Consider the following 26,152-nt stretch of genomic DNA (forward strand, 5'->3'; position numbering starts at 1 on the left):
ACACAACAAAGAAAAATGAGAATTTGTAGCCAAGGAGCAGGATTGGGGAAGTGGTGGTCAGTGCATGGAGAGTTACTAAGAGGATCACGAGGTCAGGAGATCGAGACCATCCTGGCCAACATAGTGAAACCCCATCTCTACTAAAAAATACAAAAATTAACTGGGCGTGGTGGCACGCTCCTGTAGTCCCAGCTATTTGGGAGGCTGAGGCAGGAGAATTGCTTGAACCCAGGAGGTGGAGGTTGCAGTGAGCCGAGATCATGCCACTGCACTCCAGCCTGGCACCTGGCAACAGAGAGAGACTCTGTCTCAAAAACAACAACAACAACAAACTAAGAGGAAGCCTCAGGGCCAAGGAGGGAATCTGGCTAAACTGAGCTAACAAGACTCTTGTAGAAGGCAGGCCAGGATGATTCAGACACCATCTGGGGAAAGGTAGGGAATGAGGAATCTGATCAGATACTGAGGGTGATCAAATATCAAGGGCGATCCCAATCAGATATTGAGGGTGATCAGATGTCAAGGGTGAGGGATTCTGGCTAAACAATTTAGCAGGATTCTTGCTAACATTGGACAACGTAGACATGAACATGGAAGCACCAAAGTCAAGGTGTCGCTGGAAAAATAGCTCAGAGGAACCTGATAGGAGTTTGGTTAAGATGAAGATCTTTGTCAGTAACCTTGGACAAGTTACTTAACCTTTCTGTGCCCCAGTTTTGTCATCTTTAAAATGCGGTGAATGATACTATCCAATCTTGTAGAGCTGTTGTGAGAATTGATGAGATAATACATTGCGAAGCTGCTTAGCGCAATGCTAAGTGTTCAAAAAATGCCAGCTAGCGTGTTTCACATGACTGTGCTCTCAGACTTCTAGATGGCCATATCAGAAAGCACTCATGTCCAGGAAAGGCCCCTGGAGAGTTTCTTACTTTTCCCTGCGACCTTGGGCAATTCTTTAACTTTCGACAACTCAGGTTTTCCCTTCTGAAGTGCTGACTATGCAGTTTATATTACCAAATGCTTTTAAATGGAGATAGCATGCTACTTTGCAAGGTAAAGTGTTTTAACCATAAATAATAGAGGTAAAGCCTCCCCTTAGAGGTGTCAAGCTTCTCCTTGGAGATGGAGGAGGCTTCCCCTGAGTTAATAGCACACCTCCCCTGAGCATAGAGAAAGGCAAGTCACAGGAAATAGCTTGGGGAAAACAAATGAGAAAATATTTTTTGTGCCAGTGAATTCCTGACTAAACTTCTTAAGCAGATTAGGAGTGATGCTGTTCATAAATACATGCAGCCCTCCCCGAATAACTAAATAAAGCAATAAATTTGGGGTTTCGGATTTTGGCTGCTCCTCCTTATGAGTTCAAGCTTCTGAGAACTCCAGCCAGGTGTTTGCAGTTTGGCTGTAAGATGGCTTTATTAACATAAAAGTATGCAAAGAAGCTATTGGAAGAGTTCCAAAAGATATAGTTTGCTCTAGTTTTGATGCATTTTGGATATGTCTTCATGTTTGTACACAGGGGTTCTATGTTGGTGTCTAACTAGCAAGGTTTAAAAGTTCTCTGTAATAAAACAAGGGGAGGTACCTTAAAATGACATACTTTAGAAACGTTTAATTGTTTACCTCTCATGAAAACTTTTTTTTTGGCTGTTCACTTTTTCCTTTTTTAAATCTAATTAAGAAGTCTTAGTTTTTCCAAGAAAAACAACAAGGCTATAATGGGCAAGATAAAGGGGATGGGTTTTGCTTCTTTGCAAAGGTGTTCTAGCAAAGGCATACTCTTATTGTATTTCTACTAAACATCTTTTCCACAGCGCTGATAGAATCAGTTACGGTCCATTAATTTACTCATAAGTAATAGCTGAGCAACTACTATGCATCAGGACTTAGGAATTCAATTATGAAACAGCTAGTTTACTTTTTGAGAGCCTACAGTCTACTGAGGGATATAGATAAGTGAACAGGGACTTTATAGCTTGTGAAGGCAAACATAAAGGAAGGAGGGCACTCACGTCAGATTCAGGGAGCAGGATGGTGGATGAAAGGTGGCTTCCTGAGGGGAGGCTTTCTCAGCAGTCAAACTGGTCATTTTTAATTTGCTCTTGCATATGCTTACTGATAGATATTAATGCTTCAGCAAACGTTTGCATCTCAATGTCCTATCAATATGCTGGAAAACCCCTTAGATTGAGAGTCAGAAACTGTTGACCTGTAATTAAGCCCATGCTTGCCTAACTAGAATGTAATTTCTTTGCAGAATCAGAGCCCTGAGATGGGATGAATCAACCACACAGAAAACCGTGTTCTTTACTGGCCCAGAGCAGGGAACCTTCCCCTAAGTTACAGTTCTTACATTTAGTTAGCATCCAACATGTGTTCATTCATGTAAGTCTCACAATGGCACTTCAAGGGAGGCAGGACTCATATTATCTCTTAACATAGTCCTGATATTCATTCACATGATATTGCACGCACAATTGGTGCTTAATACAATTTTGGTGAGGAAAGGATTCCCCATTTTATAGGTGAGTAAAGGGAGGCTTGAACAAGTTAAATGACATGTATAAGACCATATAGCAGAATAATGGCAGGGGCTGAGCAGTTAGTTTTCTGAATCCTGGTCCAGTCTAGCAAACTACTTCTCAAGAGTTTAGAGTGTTAGGGTAAGTTGTGACCAGGTTAGACAGCAGAGGCACTTGCTCATCACCCTGGAGAGGCAATTTGTTGTTACAAAGTGGATTTCAGGCTCTTTAAATCACACAATCCCCTGAAAAAGGGATTACAAAGCAGGATCTTCTGGTCTGGCTAATATCTGAGGAGTGTGTGTGTGTGTGTGTGTGTGTGTGCACATGCGCACTCATGTGTATTTGCCTGTATCTTGCTTGCAATGTAAAAAAATTGCCTATGTGTACACATCAGAGAATATCACATGACATCCAGATTCCTAGCTTCTCTCAAAAACAAAAATGAAAACAATACCAGCTTCTCTGGCAGTCAGATTGCTTTATACCGGGGCCAATTGCCCAGAGTTGAGTTGCCATTGACCCCTTAGATGGGGTTCATGATCCTCCACTGGGAATTGGAACTTCATCTTCAATCATCTGCCTGTTCTGCCTCTACTGATTGATTAGGGGGGAGCAAAAGAGAAGAGAGGGACTGTCATTCCAAGCAGCAGCAAACTCAGCAGCTCTCTTAGGAGCCGGAGCCAGAGAGTAAGTTGGCAAAATAACTTGTTATGAGACCCCAGAAATATTTCAAGTCATCATCTATTACCATCTCATAAATTTTCACTATCCTTTATGAAATTAATTTTGTGTCCATCAAATAATGCAAACATAAGTAGAATGCTGGAAAGTAATATTACATGGTATTTTGTTTCGTGCTTAGTAATATGGCTTTTTAATAGAGACACAGCATATTATATTTCTAACCTAGCCTCGTTGATTGTAATCTCAGCTCTCTTGAGCAGTGCTAATTAGAGTGCTGTTTCCAACCCGTGAGACTAAGAGGACTGTCTTCCTTTTGTGACTTGTTTATAGTATGTGCTCTTCACTGGCTTCCAACAGGCCTGTATTGTGTTTCTTAGGAGATTCAGAAGTCACAAAGGAAATGAAGGTACCTACCCCAGGGCAGGCCATGGCAGGATGGCTGCAAGAAAGCTAGACAGACCCTTGTCTTTTCTGGCACACACCAAGCTCAACTGTCAAGAACATGATGTAAACATCAATTCTGGGATTGTGCAATATTGAGTCACTCCGGGGACGGAAGGAAGACAGTGTGGTATGCTATAAACAGCATAAATGTTGAGGTTTAGACACACCTGATTCCAATCTACCTCCATTGCCTTTGAATTTGCAGAAGTTACTCAAGCTACATCTCAGTTTGCTCATCTGTGAAATGGGGGATTTAGCACTGGCAAATAATAAAACTTCAATAAGTAGTAGTTATTTTATTTTCTTCGTTTTACAGCCAAGGAACCTAAAACTCAGAATTATTAGATAATTTCTCCAAGGCCAAGTAAATGGCAGAGCATGCCCTTGAACCTTGGTCTCTCACCCCAAAGTCAATGCTCAAACTACCACATTATATCACGTTCATAGTGTCTGCCTCTCAGGGTTGTTGTGAATATGATGTAAAGTGCTTAACACTGTGTCTGGTGGAGTGCAGGCTTCAGTAACTGGCAGCGATTATTATCAGACATAGGTGAGCTCAACTGAGTTTAAATTCCTTGCAGAGGTTCAATTACCAATAGACCGTCAATATGACAGGGACCCCCGTACACAGGTATATCTTTTCAGCCCCATTTACACATATAGATGCTTGGTGTCAACTCTGAGCATGAGAGATGATGATGGTAGTGGTGAAGGTTAGTGACTAGAAGAGAAACATGACTTCATTAATAAAAACTTAAAATAGAAGACTGCTCAGTGCAATGGAGTGGCAAGAATGACTCTCCCTGCCAACCATACCTTTCTTGTCAGTTTTCAGAAATATAATCATCTTCTAGGATTCTCTGTCTTGCCTGGAAAGAAATAGGTGAGAAAATTCAAGCTCTTTAGACCTAATGTCTAGGAGGGTGTTGCTTTTAGTAATGCAGGAATAAAAATAAAATGACCCTCTAAAAGGCAGTGGCGACTACCCACAGCTCACATGGGAGTCAGTAAAAACCTCATTTTTCCTATTAGCATTCGAGAGCTGACCTTTAAAATCACCACATCTGGGGAGAATGTGTGATTTGATGCAGAACATTTTAGGGCATGCCAAAGGATGAATGGCTGAGAATGTGCTCATCAGTTTTCTTCTTTTTCAAGGAGCTCAGAATTGCTTAGACTATAAAAGTCAGTTCCTGGGCACTGCCAAAACTATAGCATTTGCTTAAGCAGGTCTTCTGTGCAAAGTAGATTAAGCACATAAATAAATGGAATGCTGATCCATGCACCTGATATGAAAATGATGTGTACCTGTGTGTGTGTGTTTCTGTGTCCTCACAGCGAAGTTTAGTTATTTCAAGGTAGCTAGTTATGTAAGTTCAGCAAAGGGTCATTTGGAATAAGATGGAATTGCTTTACAAGGAGAGCCAAATTCTGTCAATTGCTTTGTTATGGAGATGTTGCACTGAGGCTCATGTACTATTTCTAAGGTCCAATGAGTGAGACTGCTGAATATATAACTAGCTTTTGATTTGTGAAACTCAAAATACCTGCAGGTCCAGAAGGAATAAAAGAAACCTGTTTGTATTCATAGAACCCAGTTTTAAAGAGCCATGGAATTTTGTGGAAAACAGAATTGGATGGATGGGCATCTCACAGATTCATCTCCAAGAAAAAATAGCATCTATCTGATCTTGTGTTTCATTATCTGCTAAATGAAGGTCTGGGCAGTGATGCTGATAGAAATTCCTCGTAGCTGCTAATTCTGAATGGGCTGGGCTTTGAGGCACTTTGGAGCTTGGATCTGTCACAAACTCCTCTATACTCTAGCATTTTCCCTGGCTAGTCTCCAGTTGGCTACAACCTTCAAATCAGCAAACTGAAAAACTTTTCCCCTGACATTTTTGGATGAGATTTCCGATGTCAGAATCAATGGGTCTTCAGCATTGCTGCTTGTAATGAGGGAGACCAGAAACCACTTAACCACAAAACTGCTGCCGAGTTTCTGTAGGAGCTATCTGCCAATCAGCCTTCATCCATACTCCAGAAGGCTTGTGGTGTCTTAGGGCCTGACTGTGGCAAGGAGGCCAGTTCCACCCTCCCTCACTGACTTGGGGGCCACTGGCTGTTGTTTAAATGCAGTAGAGAGAGAGGTCAAAGAAAAGATCTATTTCTGAACCTACAAGTGAAAACCACTCTGATGGCTACTGTAGACTTTTACAAAGTCTGTGATACTGGAAAATTGGCTAAGGTTAGTAATGACTCCCTCAGAAGGCTGGCATTGACAGTTGGCATGGATCGCAGGGCAACTTTTCTTGCTTATCTATTTCTTCCTCCCTCTCTTCCTTCCTTCCTACCTTAACTATTTGCTGAGTACCTTCTGCATTTCAGGCAGGATGACAGAGACCAGGAATTCAACAACAACATCAACAACACCAATAATAACAACAAAAGTCAGACCCTGTTTCTGATTCCAGGAAGCTCAGGGTCTGGTGGAGAGGACAGGCAGTTTCTGTATGGATTCACACATGCTACCTTGGGGATGGGACAAGGGGCACCTAACCTCGCAGGTGGGCACACATCAGACAAAGGGGCAATGACAAGAGCATTTCAAGCAAAGAACACGGTGTGAAAAGGCCCAGGTGGAATCTGCAGAGAGCAGGGTCAGTCTGTGCAATGGCCACCAGTTCCCTGTGGGGTGGACAATTGGGAGGAAGAGGGTTGAGTGATGACACTAGAGAGAAAGTGATGGCTAGGCCATGGAGGGTCTTTTCTGCCATATAAAGAAGTTTGAACTTTTACTCTAGAGCAGCGAGACAATGAAGGTTTATCATCGGGCTACCAGATGACCCTATCTTGAAATCATCCCAACTCTTCTCTTTTCTGCACTTGTTTTTCCCTCTCTTATTTTGAGGAGAATCACTGGCAAAAGAGGCCATCTCTGGTGGTCCCAGTGGAGCCTGTGATCTTGTACATTCTGTAATTTGATCAACCTCAGCTTTCCGATGACGTGCCTTTTGGGGTCCTTGAAATCACCCCCACCCCTCCCAATACCTCAGGCCAGTGTCCTAGACCATTTGCTCTTTGCAATAACTTCTTTTCTTACAGTCCTTCTAAGATCCCATTTCTCCTTCAAAGTCTGACACAAGCTTCATATTCTTCATGTCATGAGACAGATCAGCCAAGATGATTTCAAGATAGAATGAGATGTTTGTGGTAGGAGTAAAAACAGGACCTACCATTGAGTCTTGGGGATGGGAGTATCTTAGATGGATCTTGCCAGAGTTTTAAGTGTGGGCCAACTGCTTGGGTAGCACCAATGTCAACTGAATGCATGACATTCCTGTTAGTCCATGAGTGAAAGGAAGAGATTGGGGTATATTTCTTTCTTCTTTTTTTTTTTTAAATTTTATTTTAGAAAATAGCATTAAAGCCTGGTATAGGAACTAGTGTTAAATTATAAGTCAGGTGGCCTTCTTTGCAGTTGAAATGCTCCCAGATAAGCTGAGGAAAGGGCAATAAAACTGAAATGGCCAGAGAACACTTAAACACAATCATCCATTTATTCTTGAAAGCAACCAGAAAGATATAGGAAGCAATAGTTAAGAAACACACAAAAATTCAGACTAAAACGGCGCTGCTGAAAATTGCCTATGTTGACGTATTCTTCAATAAAAGTTGTTTCCTGCTGACACTTTTTTTTCTTCCTGTGGATGTCCCTCTTATATTTGATGATCAATTTTCCACAAGGTTTGCCATAATGTTTCCTCAGAGCTTAGGTTTTTACATTTTAATTCATTTGATGGCTGTTTTTAACCTAAGATAATGTATGCTGTTTTCACAATTCAGGGTCATCTTTTTCTAGCTGACAAGATGTTTCTCAAATCTCAACTCTTCTCTTTTCTCCACTTGTTATTCCCTCTCTTGCTATGAGGAAAATCACTGGCAAAAGAGGCCATCTCTGCTGGTCCCAGGGGAGCCTGTGATCTTGAACGTTCTGTAATTTGATCGACCTCCACCTTCCTATGACGTGCCTTTTGGGTTCCCTAACATCACCCCCACCCCTCCCAATACCTCAGGCCAATGTCCTAGACCATTTGCTCTTTGCAATTACTTCTCTTCTTGCAGTCCTTCTAAGATCCCATTTCTCCTTCAAAGTCTGACACAGGCTTCATATTCTTCACATCCTGAGACAGATCAGCCAAGATGATTTCAAGATGGAATGAGATGTTTGTGGTAGGAGTAAAAACAAGAGATTTATTATTATTTTCATTAGTCTCTCTCTAGCCATATCGTGGCTTTCTTGAGCACAGAGATGATTTCTTCAACTACTTTTGTCATCTCAACTAGAGCTTAGCACAGTGGAATTTAGTATATTTCATTTTAAAAATGTGGTTTGATGAAGTTCTGACCTACTGCTCGCTATGGACCAGGCCTAATGTCTTCCAGCTCTAAGTTTCTGGTGTTTTTTACACTCTGGTAAAGGGGTGAGAGTGGGAGGGGACCTTGAGAGGTCTTCACCTTTTCAACAGCTTTGCTATGAAACCCAAGGAAATGGTAGGTTTCATTGAGAGGCTCAAAGAAAGTATATAGTAAAATCTGACAATGGAAATCTAGGTGTAGCTGCAGTTGCGCCAGGCATTTGGACCAGTGATACATGGAATCTTTGTTATGACCACCTCCCAAATCTGTGAATGCTTGATTAGTGGCTTCCTATTGCCAAAGGGAGGCTTCAAGATGTGACATGAGTGTCCTGTCATTATAGAGCAGCTGCAGCCCTAGGATTGCACAGGACATGTTGGTGAGTACTAGAACTCTGGACTAGCCCTAACATCTTCCAGCTCTAAGTTTCTAGCATTTTTTACACTCGTAATTTACATAGGACTAGCTCAAAGCAAAATAATAAAGCATGTAAAAACATGTTTTCTGCCATCTCTTGAAACCTAGTCCCAGATTTTTTGTTTTTTTATTAAGAAGGAGTCTCGCTCCCTCACCCAGTCTAAAGTACAGTGGCATGATCTTGGCTCACTACAACCTCTGCCTCCTGGGCTCAAGTGATTCTCCTGCCTCAGCCTCTCAAGTAGTTAGGATTATAGGTGCCCACTACCATGCCCAGCTAATTTTTGTATTCTTAGTAGAGTCGGGGTTTTGCCATATAGGCCAGGCTGGTCTTGGACTCCTGACTTCAGGTGATCCACCCACTGTGGCCTCTGAAAGTGCCGGGATTATAGGTGTGAGCCACCAGGCGTGGCCCAGAAGACTTTTTAACTCAAGAATCCTTGCTCTGCAAAACAAAGCACTGCGGTAGTCATTGATGCCTTAGTGTGATTTGGCTTTATGTGTGACTCTTGGAAGTATTTGGCGTTTAAATGATTGAAAAAACAACAAAAATTGATGTCTGGCAGGAGGTTTGGATGAATAATGTTGGAATACATATTTCAGAGGCAGTGGGACCTCTGTAGTTTAAACAGCACAGCCTCTGTTTTCACTTTTGATTCCCAATGTTGATTTTTATTGCCTTAAAACTTCTATTCCAAAGCTCCCTGTTTAGCCATTAAGTCTCATTCTTATTTTAGTACTATTGTCATTTGCAATTTAATCAACATGAAGAAATCTTGGCTAAAGGTGTGGAAACACTTGTTGCTTGTAAACTGACATTTTGGTGTAGAAAAATTCCAACTCTAGTAGCTGGGGTAGGTGGTAAAGGGGTAAGTGAGAGTGGACCTTGAGGAGCCTTTACCTTTCAACAACTTAGCAAGTGTACACATTGATATCCTCGTTTTCTCAAAAACTAGACAAAAAAATGTTAGGAAAAACACTGTGAAAGGAAGGCTGCGAACCACAGAGCCTCTTTTATGTGTTTTTATCTTGCACTTAACAAAGCTATAGACCCCTGAGGTTAGAATATCTTTGAGTGACACTCTTCTTTTCTGAGATTTATCTTTTTTTATGACATTTTAATTCATTTGATTATCAAATGGGCCCTAATAGAACAGATGCTTGCTAGACTTGCATGTGAGCAGGATCCTGGAATTCCCAGCTTTACAGATATTGAGGCTTTTTTTGGTAGATCATGAAGAAGAGGCAGTGGTGAGGAGGATGTGGGAGATGAAACCTAGAAAGGGCGGTGTCAGTGTCTGGGGTTGGGAGCATGAGGTGATAACTATTTACACTCATCCTGGAAATATTTCAGTATTTCAACAACAGGAAGGGCTATGCCAGAGTGGCTGGCTGATAGTGGCCCTGTTTCCATAAGTGCAGTTACTGATAAGAAAAGAATGCTGGATTTGAAGTTGGGAAACTTGTGCATGATTCCTAGCTCTGGCAACCACTAGTTGTGGAACTGGGCAAACCACTCGAACTTTGAATCTCAGTATTCTCATCTATAAAGCGGAAATAATAAGTGCTCTACCTACTTCGCAATGGGTAGTAAGATAACATATGTGTGAACACTTAATAAATGAGGACAACTTTTTCTGGTTACGTTTTTCTATTATCTTGATATTTCTGTATCACTGAAGAATTCTGTTCTTTAGTGATAATGTCAATATGGAGCATTTATTTACTCAAACACCAGATATTCTATTGCTGGACTTTTTGGGTTGGGCTGCTTTTTTGCATATTTTTCTTGTTCACCTCCTAAGTGAGGGTGTGGGTTTGGAAGCTACGTGACTAAGCTTTGTTAGAACTTACTATGTGCAAGATAAGCATAGCTAGGATCTGGGGACTGGAGGGATTCTCTTATAAGTGAAGTACACCAAATTTAGGGTATAACTTTTTATGTTTGGCACATCTTTGTTAGGGCCCTTTTAAGTTCTCTTTGATAACTCCCTGCCTATGTGCTAGATATACAGATAATGGAATTCTAGATGTGGAATGATGTGTGTGATTATTTTAAAATATATGCTACCAATATGCATGATCAAATTTTTGGGGAAGGCGATAGAGAAAATATATCACTCAGGCACTTCCTCACTTGCTTACTCAGGAATTTATTTATTAAATGATGTGCGTAGCCAATTTCCTGGAGAAAGTGAAAGAAGTAGGCAACTCGGGCTTCCTCCTAGAAGTTTATCTATATCATTTTAATCTAATTTATGAATATTGAAGGACCCCCAGGAAGAGGCCATGCAATTGTTTCAAGGAGGAAGGCACAGGGTGTGAGAAGAGGGAGACAAAGGGCCCTTCAGGAGGGAAATGGGAACAGTAAATTTCTTTCCCATCAAGGGTTCCTTGACAAAGTCATAGATCTCTTTAATTGTGACCTTAGCAAGAACTTCAGGTGCCTAATGCCAAACATAAGAAGGGTTTGCATAGACTGCTTTTATAAATCACCAAGTGGGACCATTACATATTTTATTGATGTGATTCTGTGTCTGTGGACTTGGTCCCTTCAGACTTTTGCCATGCCCATTTGGCTCGGCTAGAAGTGCTGTGAGAATGGCGTATTACCAGTAGTGATCTGAAGATGGCAGCATTGGGCGACCTATCTCATTTTCCTCCCTGCAGCTGGGTTCCACAGCGTGTTAGTATTTCAGGTTGTCACTCAGACGTTCTTCTGCTTAATAACTGTATGTATGTAAATGACTCTGCCACTATTGCATAGAAGAGGCCTGAGCTATCATTTCTGTTTTGTTTTTTAGTTAATGATTATATGTAATTATATCCAGATAAAATATTTATAAATAATTATATGTCATTAATGGTATGTAAAATTTGGAATTCATGCACACCAGCTTTGATGAAAGATACTCTTCAATTTGGGAGGTGCCAGTCTTAGTATTATTATTTGTTTCTGTTTAAAAGACATTAGTGGCCAACAATCTGCAATTTTCTTTTACAGGTGTTTTTACAAGTCTCAGTATATTTTTATTTTTTGTTTTCTTGATAATAGGTAGGATTGTTCATTTGGTAAATCTCTAGGGAACATATTATAGATACACATCTGGAGAATTCTCTGAGGAAACCAAATGATATTTTCTTAAACTTTCATGAAGCAATTAGTTATCCTCAATTTCTGAAGGATATTCAAGGGTCATCAAGTGCAACACTAAGTAGGCTTTGCATTTAAAACCAGACTGTAGTAATGTGTGGTTGCCCCTTCCTCCTGATTAGTGATCATGCCCCATGCGCTCTGAGGTCTTCACCACTAATGAAAATAGAAAGAGAGGCCGGGCGCGGTGGCTCAAGCCTGTAATCCCAGCACTTTGGGAGACCGAGGCGGGTGGATCACGAGGTCAAGAGATCAAGACCATCCTGGTCAACATGGTGAAACCCCGTCTCTACTAAAAATACAAAAAACATTAGCTGGGCATGGTGGCTCGTGCCTGTAATCCCAGCTACTCAGGAGGTTGAGGCAGGAGAATTGCCTGAACCCAGGAGGCGGAGGTTGCGGTGAGCCGAGATCGCGCCATTGCACTCTAGCCTGGGTAACAAGAGCGAAACTCCGTCTCAAAAAAAAAAAAAAAAGAAAATAGAAAGAGAAAAATTATTCAGAGCAAGTTTGTGATTCAAATTTTGCTAACAACCTAATTTCACATGCACTTTACCATTTCTGTTTATCTGTTAGCCACACATGGAGCTGCAAATAGAAAACTGTCGCAAACCAAAAAGTCTAATTCTGTAAAGAGAATGGGCTATAGAAATAGCATTTAGGGGCCTTCCTTGGTTGAGGACAGCAGGAAACCAAAGGGGAAAGTGGATAGGGAATGAGCAGATGGTGCTCTGTAAGGCCAGAGTTTCTGGAAGGACTCCCAGATGGGATCTGGGGCCAGAGAGCATTCTGAGTGATGGAAAGGAAGAACACAGGGGCTTTTTCCTCTAAGGTTGCTCTGATTCTGGAAGCACATTAACCAAAGACACACTGGGTGAGAGATTTAGCTTTGACTCTTTAGTTAAATTGATGCAGACCTACCTTTTAATTCTTACCTTAAACTAGGATGGTTTGCCAATTCTATAGGAAGACTGTGTGTGTCTATGGCATACCAGATTTTTTCAGAGGCTCTCTTACTGTGTTTTGGTTTAGATGATAACTGTGACCATGCATTATGTATGCATTGATTTAGCATAGGAAAAATTAAACATGTGCTTAATAGGCTGACCAAAACCCTCCTGTAGCTGGCTCTGAATGTGTGTTTTGGATCCTTTTGAATTTGACAGCACATTTTTCTAAGAGCTCTTCCATATTCAATGTTAAGGCTCCAAGGATTTCATGTCAGATGTTGTAAGTGCAATATAAATTAGGAAAATCAGCAAAGGCACACCAAGAAGATGCTGTGACATTCTAGTTTTCCTCCATTTTAGACTTTTATTTCTCAATTATTTGGTTGTAAAGGAAAATCATGTCTATTATTGTCTATTAATTTTTTATCTAGAAACTTTAAAATGTGGCAGATGTTGATGTCAAACTCCTAAAATTCTGAGCTCTAGATCTCTTAAATGTCACTGACTAGACTGCTCCTGGGTAAATCCCTTCATCTTCCTCAATTTTAGTTTTCCTTTAGGTAAAATAGGAGAGCTGAACTTCTAAGCCTTTGTTCTATATTCTATGACTATGTGATTACTTCTCTTCTTTGCATCCAGAATTATGCAAAAATTTTTTGAGGATATACTTGAAGGCTGTGTTTTAGCTTTTCAACATGCAGTTGCATTTTTTATCTTGGTTCTTCTCCTAAGGGCTCTGTGATATTTACTTCTTCCAACCCCTTACCATCCCTAGCCCGAGCCATAGTCCTGATCACTCACCACTGTTAGGTGCCACTGCCTTCTGGCTGGTCTGTTTTCACTCACCGTTGCTCCCCTACAATCTAGTTTTCATGCAGCACCTCCATGACCTTTTGAAAGCTGAGTTAGTACAAAAAGTCTAATTCTCCTGCTTAAAACCCTCCAGCAACTTCCCATTGCTCTTGGAAAGAAAAAATCTATTCCTGCCTCAAGGTCTTTGCACTTGCTATTTTCCCTTCTAGGAACATCCTTTTCTCTAGATCCTTGCACGACTGCCTTTTTAAATTTCTTAATGAAAAGCTGCTTTTAAAGCTGTTTGCAGCTTAAACATCACCCCTTCACAGAAGCTGTCCCTGACCCTTTTTCTAAAATAATTGCATTCCCTGCTTAATATTTGACATATTACATGGTTTTTATTATATATAGAATACATTCCACTTGACGTTACCTGGCTATTGATTTTTGTTTTTGTTATTGCCTGTCTCATCCCAGTAGCATATGTGCTTCATGGGATCACAGGCTTTGTTGCCTTGTTCATTGTGTATCCTTAGCATCTAGGGCAGTCTGGCATGTAATAGTTGCTGAAGAAGGATTTGTAGAATAGATGAATGAATGGATGGCTGGATGCCACAGAATAGATGAATGAGTAGATGGATTGATGTCATAGGAAGGAAAACTACAGCGCATGGTTGGAGTCATATAGCTAATTAGAAGCAGGGCCCAGACTAGAACTTGGATCCCTTTGTGTGTTTCTTCCAGGTCATTCTCCACATGCAAGCCTAACTTTGAGATCATTCATTCATTCACCATTTATTTATTAATGGTTCTTATTGAGGTCTAGTATCTTACAGACACTAGTCTAGATCAGTTTTTCTCAAGTAAGGATGATGTTGCTCCCCTGGGAACATTTGCCAATGTCTGCAGGCATTTTTGGTTGTTACAAAGTGGTGGGGAGGCTACTGGCAACTAGTGGGTAGAGGCCAGAGATGCTGCTAAACATCCTACAATGTCAATAGTCAGCACTATTGACATTTTAGGCTACATAATTTTTGTGGGGACAGACTCCCATAACAATTATGTAGCCTAAAATGTCAACAGTGCTGACTTTGGAAAACCTTGCTCTAAATGAACAGAGATACCTGCTTTTGTGGAGTCTATAGTCTAGTGTGGGGGTACAGATGATAAACCGCACATATCATGCATACAGAAATTGCAGGCTATGTCAAAAAGTGGTTGATGGAAAGAACAAAAAGGTAGAACAGAGTAAGGAGAAGTGCTGATAGGTGCCGTAGGTTGTGATAAAGGGTAGGTAGGGCTGTTATTTTATCTTATTTTATTTTATTATTTTTGAGACAGTGTTTCTCTTGTTGCCCAGGCTGGAGTGCAATGGCACTATCTCAGCTAACTGCAACGTCTGCCTCCTGGGTTCAAACAATTCTCCTGCCTCAGCCTCCTGAGTAGCTAGGATTATAGGTGTGCCACCATGTCCAGCTAATTTTTGTATTTTTAGTAGAGATGGGGTTTAACCATGTTGGCCAGGCTGGTCTCAAACTCCTGACCTCAGGTGATCCAACTGCCTTGGCCTCCCGAAGTGCTGGGATTACAGGAGTGAGCCACCCTGTCCGGCCTAGGGCTATAATTTTAGTCACTTTGGGAGGTGAATCAGGAAAAAAATTTTTACTTCTGGAGGTTAAGCTCCATGACCTGGAAATGATCAGTCCTTTGGGTCAGCCCAGTGCTGCAGAGCTTTGGATAATTCAACTTCAGAGATCACTCTCACATTAAAAAATATATATAACCTTCCTGAACCAAAGGACATCTTAGCCTCCAAATAAAAATAGAGGAAACTGCCATGTGCTAGAAATTATTATTTTCTGCTCCTTTTCAGGAGTGTTTAAATTCTCTTTCTCAACACCTTCAAATGCTCTATCATCACTAATGCAGGACAGTGCTAATTTGATGGAATTTTTATTGCTTGTTGTCAGCATCTCACTTTTCTTTCAGAGCAAAAATAGAGTTCAGCCTCTCTCAACAGCACTGTGGGTTTTTTTTTCCCCTTGTTGTGCAGAGATTCCTTATCTGCTTAGGTTGATTTCTTTTTTTTTTTTTCCCCCATTTATTTATTTTATTGCATTTTAGGTTTTGGGGTACATGTGAAGAACATGCAAAATTGTTGCATAGGAACACACGTGGCAGTGTAATTTGCTGCCTTCCTACCCATCACCTACATCTGGCATTTCTCCCCTTGCTATCTCTCCCCAGCTTCCCACCCCCCACCGCCCCTCCCCTATTTCCCCCCAACTGACCCCAGTGTGTAGTGCTCCCCTCCCTGTGTCCATGTGTTCTCATTGTTTAACACCCGCCTATGAGTGAGAACATGCGGTGTTTGATCTTCTGCTCTTCTGTCAGTTTGCTGAGAATGATGGTTTCCAGGTTCATCCATGTCCCTACAAAGGACCCAAACTCATCGTTTTTGATCGCTGCATAATATTCCATGGTGTATATGTGCCACGTTTTCCCTATCCAGTCTATCGTCGATGGGCATTTGGGTTGGTTCCAGGTCTTTGCTATTGTAAACAGTGCTGCAATGAACATTGGTGTACACGTGTCCTTATCGTAGAACGATTTGTAATCCTTTGGATATATACCCAGTAATGGGATTGCTGGGTCAAATGGAATTTCTATTTCTAGGTCCTTGAGGAATCGCCACACTGTCTTCCACAATAGTTGAACTAATTTACACTCCCACCAACAGTGCAAAAGTGTTCCTATTTCTCTACATCCTCTCCAGCATCTGTTGTCTCCAGATGTTTTAATGATCGCCATTCTAACCGGCGTGAGATGGTATCTCAGTGTAGTTTTGATTTGCATTTCTCTGATGACCAGTGATGATGAGCATTTTTTCATATGTTTGTTGGCCTCACGTATGTCTTCTTTTGAGAAGTGTCTGTTCATATCCTTTGCCCACTTTTGAATGGGCTTGTTAGTGTTTTTCTTGTAAATCATCTGCTTTAGTTCTTTGTAAATTTTGGATATCAGCCCTTTGTCAGATGGGTAAACTGCAAAAATTTTTTCCCAATCTGTTGGTTGCCGATTCACTCTAATGATTGTTTCTTTTGCTGTGCAGAAGCTGTGGAGTTTGATTAGGTCCCATTTGTCTATTTTGGCTTTTGTTGTCAATGCTTTTGGCGTTTTGGTCATGAAGTCTTTGCCTACACCTACGTCCTGAATGGTTTTGCCTAGATTTTCTTCTAGGGTTTTTATGGTGTTAGGTCTTATGTTTAAGTCTTTAATCCATCTGGAGTTAATTTTAGTGTAAGGTGTCAGGAAGGGGTCCAGTTCTTAAACCCAGCAGAAGCAATTGAATATATTAATGTTCTGGGGATGTTGTAGTAGTTGATGCTGATAAAACTTGGGTCAATAAAGTGTGTATGTGTGTGTGCATAACACCCCCCACACACCGCTTTCCCATTTATAATAGATCGACTTACAGTTTTTTTAACTTCATGATGGTGTGAAAGTGACATGCATTCAGTAGAAAGCATACTTCAAATTTTGAATGTCGATCTTTTCAGCACTTTATTATAAAATAGGCTTTGAGTTAGATGATTCTGCTCAACTGTAGACTAATATAAGTGTTTTGAGCACTGTTAAGGTAGGCTAGACTAAGGTAGGATGTTCAGTAGGTTAAATGTATTAAATGCATTTTCAACTTAGGATGTTATTTTTAACTTATTGGGTTTATTAAAATGTAAACCTATTATAAGTCGAGGAGCATGTACACACACATATATAAATCTACACATGGACATACATGTGCAAATATAGATATATATTTAAGATTTTACTAAAAATTAAATTAAAATTGTGTTTTTGGTAATTTGGCAGTCATAGAGAGGAACTTCTTTTCTTGTTTTTTATTTCTCTACAATTTTTTTTTTTTTTTAACCTCAATTCTTTACCAAGCATTGGCACCTAATGGGGACCCAAAAAATGTTTGTTGAATGAATAAACAAATTGCAAAAGCTGTTTGCAATCACTGGATTCCAACTTATTTTTCCACATTTGCATAAACTGATTTATGTCATTGAAACACAGCTTGGTAAATATGTAGCATATTGTTATGGAGGTATCATTGTGATATATTTATTCATTTCTGTATCTGTGTTTTTGTTTTTAAAATGATTTCAGGGGTTATAATCTGACTCATAGTGCTTCTGAACTCAGGAAGCATAAGACTCTTAGTAGTTAATACTTTTTTCATGTACGTTCAACCTAGGGGATAATACTAAGCTAGAGAATAGATTTCAAGAAATGTTCTTGATTTAGATGTATTGAAGAAATTATGCACAGTACACCATTTTGTTTTGGGTGCCATTTTATCCTATCGAATAACTCATTGACCAGCTCACTGGATATATGTTCATTTTTCTTCAGTGCTATTTCTTCACAATCGAGTTTGGCCTTTGCAAGCAAGAAGGGCAACTGCGGGCATATGGAGCAGGACTCCTTTCCTCCATTGGAGAATTAAAGGTATGAAGCTGTGAATGAAAATATCCTTCCCAAACAAGCTGGTTCAAGGTCATGGAAAATATTGATTTGTTTGTCTGAGCATTTCTACTCACAGATACTGCATAAATATTTAACATAGAGGATTTGGCACCTCAGATGTGGGTGCTGACCTAACTTTTTGCATTTCTGAAAATGGGTCATGCCTTTCTGGGTTTGTGGTGTGACTCAAATGGATGAGCAGCCATGTGCACAAATCAACAGCAATGACAAATGTATGCCCAAATCTTGGGTAACAAATGGCTGGCCTAAATTTAGTGCTGAAAAGTGGGCAGTGAGCTAGCAGTGATCCTACTGATTGAAATTCACTTGTGAGTGTGGCTTGGTTACTGTGATTTCTGTCACCTCCCTGGCTCCTTTGGACTCCTCAGCATCTACTTCCTCAATGGGAGTTTGATGTTATTTCAGCTTCTTCAAAATTAATGTGCATTAAAACATTTGTGGACATAAACAGCTTGGAAAAACAAACCAACTAAGTATATTATCAGACAGGTATCTAATATGTGTAATGATGCCTAAAGAATGCTAATTTTTGCTTTAAAATACAATAAAATGGTCATTTTTTTCAGAAATGTTGAGACCTGGAATATTCTGATATAAATATTCTGGCCATTTAAGAATTGCCATTTATATCATGGGGGGATAGCAAGTTTTGGTGAATTTTAAATGCAGTGTGATATACAGTCTAGACTAGTACTGAAAATAATTTAATATTTCGTTGACTATTCAGACTAAGGTCAAGATTATGGATCATTCTTGAGTTTTTATTTTGAGCATTGATTATCCTTATGTAATATAAATGGGAAGTATATAGTTATTGGTACTTTTGTGTCATTTGTATTATTGAAAGATGCAATGTAATTGTAGTTTTATTGAGTCTGGTCATTTTATGACTTCATTCATTCATTCAGTCATTCCTCAAACATTTGGTTGAACACCTAGTGCCATGTACTATGGCAGTCACTGGGGATAAAAAGACAAGTAATAATGATGAAGAATAAGAAGAAAGACCTAGTGCGGTGGCTCATGCCTGTAATTCCAAAACTTTGGGAGGCTGAGGCAGGTAGATCACCTGAGGTCAGGAGTTCAAGGTCAGTCTAGCCAACATGGTGAAATCCCATCTCTACAAAAATGTAAAAATTAGCTGGGCATGATGGCGGGTGCCTGTAATCCCAGCTACTTGGGAGGCTGAGGTGAGAGAATCGCTTGAACCCAGGAGGCGGAGGTTGCAGTGAGCCAAGATCACACCGCTGCTCTCTAGCCTAGAGGACAGAGGAGACTCCGTCTAAAAAAAAAAAAAAAAAGAAAAAAAAAGAAAAATAAAAGAAAAAAGAGTAATGGTAATAGCCAGACCAAGCATTTAAATAGACAATATTTCTGGTGCTTTAGATATATTAACCCATGTAATGCTCATAAGAAACCAATGAGACAAGGGATATTATTATCACAGATGAGAAAACCTAGGGGTAAAGACATTAATAGAACTTGCCTAACATTACAGTTAATAAGTGTTGAGCTGGGCCCAAATCCCAGCCTTCTAGGCTCTAGGATCAGAGCTCCTAACCACTAGTCTGCACTCCCTAGGATCCCTGCCATGAAAGAGTTTATAATACATTTTAGTGCAAGAGATAGACAATCAATTACATAACACAAAAAGAAATGTGCCTGGCTCATATTAGGCCATGCCTGAGAAGGCTTCCTCATAAGGGCCCTGCTGCCCAAGTTGATTCTTGAGGGATGGAAAGGGTAAATAAGGAAAGGATGGAGTGCACAGATCTGTCAGCGGAGAGCCATGTGTGGACCCTCAAGATTCTAGGTAAAGCTGGTCCATTTAGGACCTTGTATAGAGCTGGAGGAAAGAAAACTATGAAAAACCTTTTAAAAGTTCTGGTGGCACGGTAGGAGCTTTGCAGGAAGTTTGCAGAAGCCTTTACCAATAATATTTAGAACTAGTCTCCAAGTGATGAAAGAAAAATGTTTTAATATTTGCCAGCAACTTGTGTACAGTCTTTATCGAGACAAACATGGCAATCGAAATGCCCATTGTTTATAAGCTGAGAATTTGCCAATATTTTTCAAGGAGAGGCTTCTTGCTGAATTTTGATTCTGCAGTTGAAATTTAGGAGAGTTGCAAACGTGGAGAGAAGAATATTATTAAAATTTGGACATTTTAATTAAAAATTGTACAAAAGGAAAAAAATAGACTAAGTATTGGCAAACCATCTCTGTGGTCTTGTTTGAAAGGGCAAAAGTTTTAGATTGTACTAATTTTTATAACTCACTGGAGCAAAAATGGCCATGCAGGTTGACTTTGTTGGTAATTTATAATAGTTTTTGTTCAATCCCAACTTTCCATTTTGTTCAGATAAAAAAAAAAACCCATGCAATTACTGTGCTGAAATGTTTTCTTATGGTTTGTAACAATATTTCTGTAAATTTATTGTGATATTTTAAGGTTTTCCCCCTTTATTTTCCATAGTTGTATTTTAAATGATTCGGCTCTGTATTATTTGAATCAGTCTGCCAAGAATCCATGTATATATTTGAACTAATATCATCCTTATAACAGGCACATTTTCAACTTAAGTTTTTACTCCATCGTGCACAGTTTGATTTAAATACATTTTTGAAATATGGACACTGAAAAAAAAAAACCTGGTCCATTTAAAGAAGTGTCTGGGGTTCAACATGACTGGAATAGAGGATAATGTTCAACCTAACAAAAACCTGATGACTTGATGTTATGTGGTAATTTTTTAAAAAACTAAATTCTCAACAAAGAATCCATTTGGTGTTAATCTTAGTGTGGTGGGCAAAGCTCACAGCAATAGCATGATGTCATATCCCCTTAAGACCATGCCCTCTATAGAGCGTTTCTTGATTTCCCTGAACAAAAGAGTCAGAAAATGATGTAGCTCTTGAGCTATTTACATTCTCAGGCGGTTTATAAGTTACACCAGAAATAAAGGAAACAGATCTCTCTCATGTCCCTGACTTTCCACAGGGTCTTCTGGTCTGGTTAATGAGGCATGTGTGGGCAGCGCTAGGATGAATCTGTTGTTTTTGTTCCTATTGGTGTGGATAGAATCATTTGGAAATGGATATCATCCAGAAATACTTACCAAGAAGGATATTGTTTGCAGAGTGCCTTCTTGCTCTTGTCCATCACCCCCAGTCATTAGCGTTCTTCCATTCTCAAATTTCAACACCTCAGCACCCCTATGATTTCTACGTTGGACCATCTTTACAATTCATAAATACTTTCTATGCAAAATATCTTCTGATTTTTCACAGAGGATACATAACACAAGACACTTTCCCTATCACCTTTTCTTCCACGTTCTCCTTGCCCTGATTGTGAAGGTACCCAGGGACCTCTCAAAGCACTTCTGAGTACTTTTAACCTATATTTGAATGAAAAAATGATAGTCCTGGATTCATGTAGGGATAACTTTATTAATAGCATTGTCATAATTCATGGCTAAACAAGCTTACAGTTTTGAATGCAGTTACCTTTTGCAGTAAAGTATTTTATTCTGTTCCAATTGTAAGTCCCAGCTACTGGAGGGTTTTGGTGTCATCTTTGTAACTTTTTAGATGGAGTTGATGGGGCTTTTGGTGTCATCTTTATAACTTTTACATAAGTAGCCATAATCACCTCTTCTTGAACAGAACACATTCTAAAATTTGTGCTATAAGGGGCTAAATTTTCCTGAGGCATAGATGTTGCTCTCTAGAGCTGGCCACATACTTCAGAGCAGTGTATCTATAGTTCAGATAATTTTCATTTTTTCCTCTTATTTTTTTGACAATGCTTATTCTTTCTGAAGATAGAAACAAAATAAATATGGAAAAGCTTGCAAACGTTAGCATAAATCTTACAACCATGAACACTACATTTCCCCCTCAGCAACGGTTGCCCCTCTCTTATTCTAATTATCTGTTCTGTGGTGTACTTACAGGAATGCCAAAAAGTGCATTTGGTGGGGCTTTTCCATACCTTTCTTTACTGTGGAGAACAATTAATCATGAGTAGGGTTACCTGGAACCCTGACTTTAAAGAAAAGGTTGAAAATAGGATAATTGCCTTACCCACAGTCTAGCTTGTGTCCTTTCTTTCACACTTTTTCTCTTTATCCTGAGTTGATTTAACTATAGTCTCTCATTTTTTGATTTGTTGTGTGTCTGCTTATTCATTTATTTTGTTCAAGAAACACAAAATCGGTGGTCCAAGATTTCAAGAAGTAGGAATGTAGTAGGTAAATTCTAAGTAAGGGATTGATATGGATCTTTGTTGGGCCCAATTCTCTTGAAGAAGTGACAGTAAAGTTTGTTCGCATTAGGTGGTAAGGAAATGATTGCTAGTCAATGAATTGGCTGAGTCTTATATCAAAAAGTTAACCCATCTTGAAATCAAAAGGCAATTTCTATTCCTTTTTCATGAGTAATGGTAATGTCTAGATATTTATATCTTTCAGGCCAGAGACTAGAATTTTTTTTTTTTTTGTAAATACCCTTAGCACCTACCCCATAGTAGTTGCTGACATATTACATATAAATACATCTGTTTTGTTCTTCAGGTTTTGAAAAAACTGATGGTTTAAACAAATTTACATTTTTTTTTTGGCTTTAGTTTTAGGATATTGTGCATGACAAATTTATTGTGTTGCCTTGAAATAGCTATTAATCAGCATTCCCAGAACAGCTTTATATTTATTAGAAGCATTTGTATATTTATTACCACTTGCAGTAACTCTGGGAAGTGATCAGAATTACTGCTAGTCTTCTAAGGGCCTTGCAGGTTCTCTCATGTCATCTGTTTGGTCAATGGTGTGACTAGAGTAAGGACTCGCTGCTGCTGAGCTCCCACACGTTTACCCTGTTCCGATGGCTTTCCAGCCCCTTCCTCCTGCTCTTTCTTTCCGTGAAGTTAGCACTGTGGGTAATGACAGAGTAAATGCTGGATGTTGGGAGATGGAAACTGTGTCTTTGGTTTTTGGGGAAGGATTGCTTGAAGACAAAGGTTGTTCCCTCGACCCTGCAACTTATTCAAATCGATGAAGCCTAATTGTGAATTTCAAAAAGTGTAATACGTCATTGCCTAGTTTGGCAATGGGGATATAGATGTCACGTTGTGCTTGTTTAGCAGGATGAGGTTTTGAGGGAGGCTGAAAAATATTATACACACATAATGCATTTATACATATACACATGTATATATTTGTTGTTTTTTTGATGTGGGAAAAGATTATTGTGGTGTGAGTGTAGGAGTGTTTGCAAATTCTTATTCAGAATCTAGGGCCCAAACTACTCACAAACCTGACTTCACACTTGAGTTTTTTTCCCCCTAACTTTAACCAGCCCTAATATAGACAGTGAGGATCACAGGGTTTGCATGTAGAATAGTTGAGATAATAATTCTGTCATTGCAAAAGCAGGTGTCTGGGAAGAAGGAAGATTTTAAACTGATGAACCCAGGGAAGGCACTATGATAGTCTAGGACCTGAATGCCTCAGAGCTGAAGATGTTTCATTCTCTGAGGGTTTCAGACCCCTGAGGGAGAAGGGCTGTGCAAATGGTAGACGGTGTGGATAAATACATGTGTACACAAAGCATCATCTCTGGACTGAATTAGTGATAACCACATATACCGAGCAATTCCCATGCCAGGCACTTTGCAGCTATTACCTTATTTAATTTTGACCACAATCCCAGGTTATAGATACTACTATTAGTATTTCCATTTTCCAGATGAATACTAAAATGGGCTTACAGAGGTAAAGTAATTTGCCCAAGGACATGTAGTTAGGTAGAGATGGAGTGAGATTTAAACCTCAATTCTTAGTCATAAAAACTGGTGTATATATATATATATATATATATAATATGTGTGTGTGTGTGTGTGTATATATATATATATATATATTTTGTTTGTTTGTTTGTTTGTTTTGTTTTGTTTTGGAGTTGGAGTCTCACTCTCTCGTCCAGGCTAGAGTGCAGTAGCGTGATCTCTGCTAACTGCAACCTCCACCTCCCTGGTTCAAGCAATTCCTCTGCCTCAGCTTCCTGAGTAGCTGAGATTACAGATGTGTGCCACCATGCCTGGCTAATTTTTATGTATTTGTAGTAGAGATGGGGTTTCACCATGTTGACTGAAGACCTGTATTTTTAATTACCTTATAGTATTTTCTACTAATAGTTGGATTCTGAGAATTTTTTGATATTGAAAATAGATTTTTATATTCAAAAAGATGGAATGGCAAATAAGTCTTAATCTGTGCACTAAAGGCAATTAATGGGTAGTAGCCAACTGTGTGGAGAAGGGTGGGAAGTCTATCCCCAGGCCCAGTGAGACAGGCTGCTATGGCCAATTTATTGTGGCTCGTGTGGAGAAAGGTAAATGTGGTAGAGTGCTGTGTACTTGCAGGCTTTGTTAAAATTATATTTCAAGAAGAGTCTTAGAATTCATATAGGTCAATCTCTTCAGTTTATCAAAGATAAAGCTGCGCCCAACATGGGGTAGTTTCACTCATTTGATATTATATGTCTAGCCTCCAGGGACAGCTACATTTAGAACCCAGGTCTCCTGGTTCCCAGCCCTGTGCCCTTGTCTCTAGCACTATGGATAAATCCAAAATAGTCCTTTTAGAGAGTGTTCTGATGAGAGAAGGTGACTCTCAAGTATTCCTATACTTTAAAAATGGCTTGAAAGTAAAAGACTGTCAACTAGATTCTGTCAGCATTATAAAGCTTCTCTCTGCAGGAAGTTGGATTAATTCTTGCAAACTTCAGGATATCAGACTGCTAACGTTTCAAGACAGAATCACTGCAGAGTTCCCTGGGGACATCAAGTAGTTTGGTTCAACATTTACAGAGAATCTACTCTGGATGTAGAGAAGAGGGTACAATAGCTGCTCCCCAAAACTGAGGGGCTTAGAGAGAGACATGGATAGAAATTGAGAAGCAAACTCAGTCAGACTTCTCTATTTTGGGAGGCCAAGGTGGGTGGATCATGAGGTCAAGAGATCGAGACCATCCTGGTCAACACCGTGAAACCCCTTCTCTACTAAAAATACAAAAAATTAGCTGGGCATGGTGGCGCATGCCTGTAATCCCAGCTACTCAGGAGGCTGAGGCAGGAGAATTGCCTGAACCCAGGAGGCGGAGGTTGCGGTGAGGCGAGATCACGCCATTGCGCTCCAGCCTGGGTAACAAGAGCGAAACTCCGTCCCAAAAAAAAAAAAAAAAAAAAAAAAAAAAAGAAGTTGGAATCAAAGACAATGATGCTATTTTACACCCCTTGGGACACACTGTAGTATTCAGAGAGAGGAGACCTCTTGGGCTGCATGGATGTTCCTGGAAATCAGCACACAGTCAGTTCATGGTCAGGTAAATGAGGCCATTTATATGGGTGATTGTTGGCTTCATTCACTGGCTGCTCCCCCATCTCCCCGCTCTTGTCATTCTCCAGACTAATCCATGGGTACCATTATTATCCACATGTTCATTAACAGCCAAACAACAGCACTGGTTCCATACTCCATGGGTGGAAAAGTCTTCAGCAGATAACCAGCATATCACATGCATAGCAGGCTCCTCAAGGTAGACTGCAATTTTGAGAACTTAGGACAATTAACTTCCAATTTTTCCTTTAAATATTACATTGGGCAAGTGTGATCTATATTGCTTAATGGTCTGCCTTAAATTACATATGTGAACCCACTTATTTTTCTTGAAGTCTGAGGCAGAGCACCCTTATGCTCTGGGCCTTTTCTTGGTCTACTTTAATCCTTTTTAGCTGTTAAAATGACTAAATAGGCCGGGTACGGTGGCTCATGCTTGCAATCCCAGCACTTTGGGAGGCTGAAGCGGGTGGATCACGAGGTCAGGAGATCGAGACCAGCCTGGCCAACATGGTGAAACTTCGTCTCAACTAAAAATTCAAAAATTAGCCAGGTGTGGTGGCTTGTGCCTGTAGTCCCAGCTACTTGGGAGGCTGAGGCAGGAAAATGACTTGAACCCAGGAGGCAGAGGTTGCAGTGAGCTGAGATAATGCCGCTGCACTTCAGCATGGGCAACAGGGTGAGACTCCATCTCAGAAAAAAAAAAAAAAGGACTAAGCAAGTATGTGACTAACCAGCGGAATTGTCACAAAATGATTTTTTTCTAAAACCACACTGATTTTAGTCTGTCATTGCATACACACATTC

At 39.9% G+C, this 26,152-nt stretch overlaps 1 protein-coding gene across 1 annotated transcript in view; it reads left to right on the forward strand.

The window, feature by feature from the left end:
• Window positions 1–26,152, forward strand: part of TPH2 (tryptophan hydroxylase 2) — a 97,327-nt gene that overhangs the window by 67,198 nt on the left and 3,977 nt on the right. Inside the window, exon 9 of the mRNA XM_032295826.1 lies at window positions 17,811–17,906. Coding sequence (XP_032151717.1) covers window positions 17,811–17,906 — 96 coding nt within the window. The remainder of the gene's footprint in view (window positions 1–17,810; window positions 17,907–26,152) is intronic.

The sequence above is a fragment of the Sapajus apella genome, unplaced genomic scaffold (assembly GCF_009761245.1).
Source record: "Sapajus apella isolate SASKATOON/1434 unplaced genomic scaffold, GSC_monkey_1.0 scaffold2, whole genome shotgun sequence".
Lineage (NCBI taxonomy): Eukaryota > Metazoa > Chordata > Mammalia > Primates > Cebidae > Sapajus > Sapajus apella.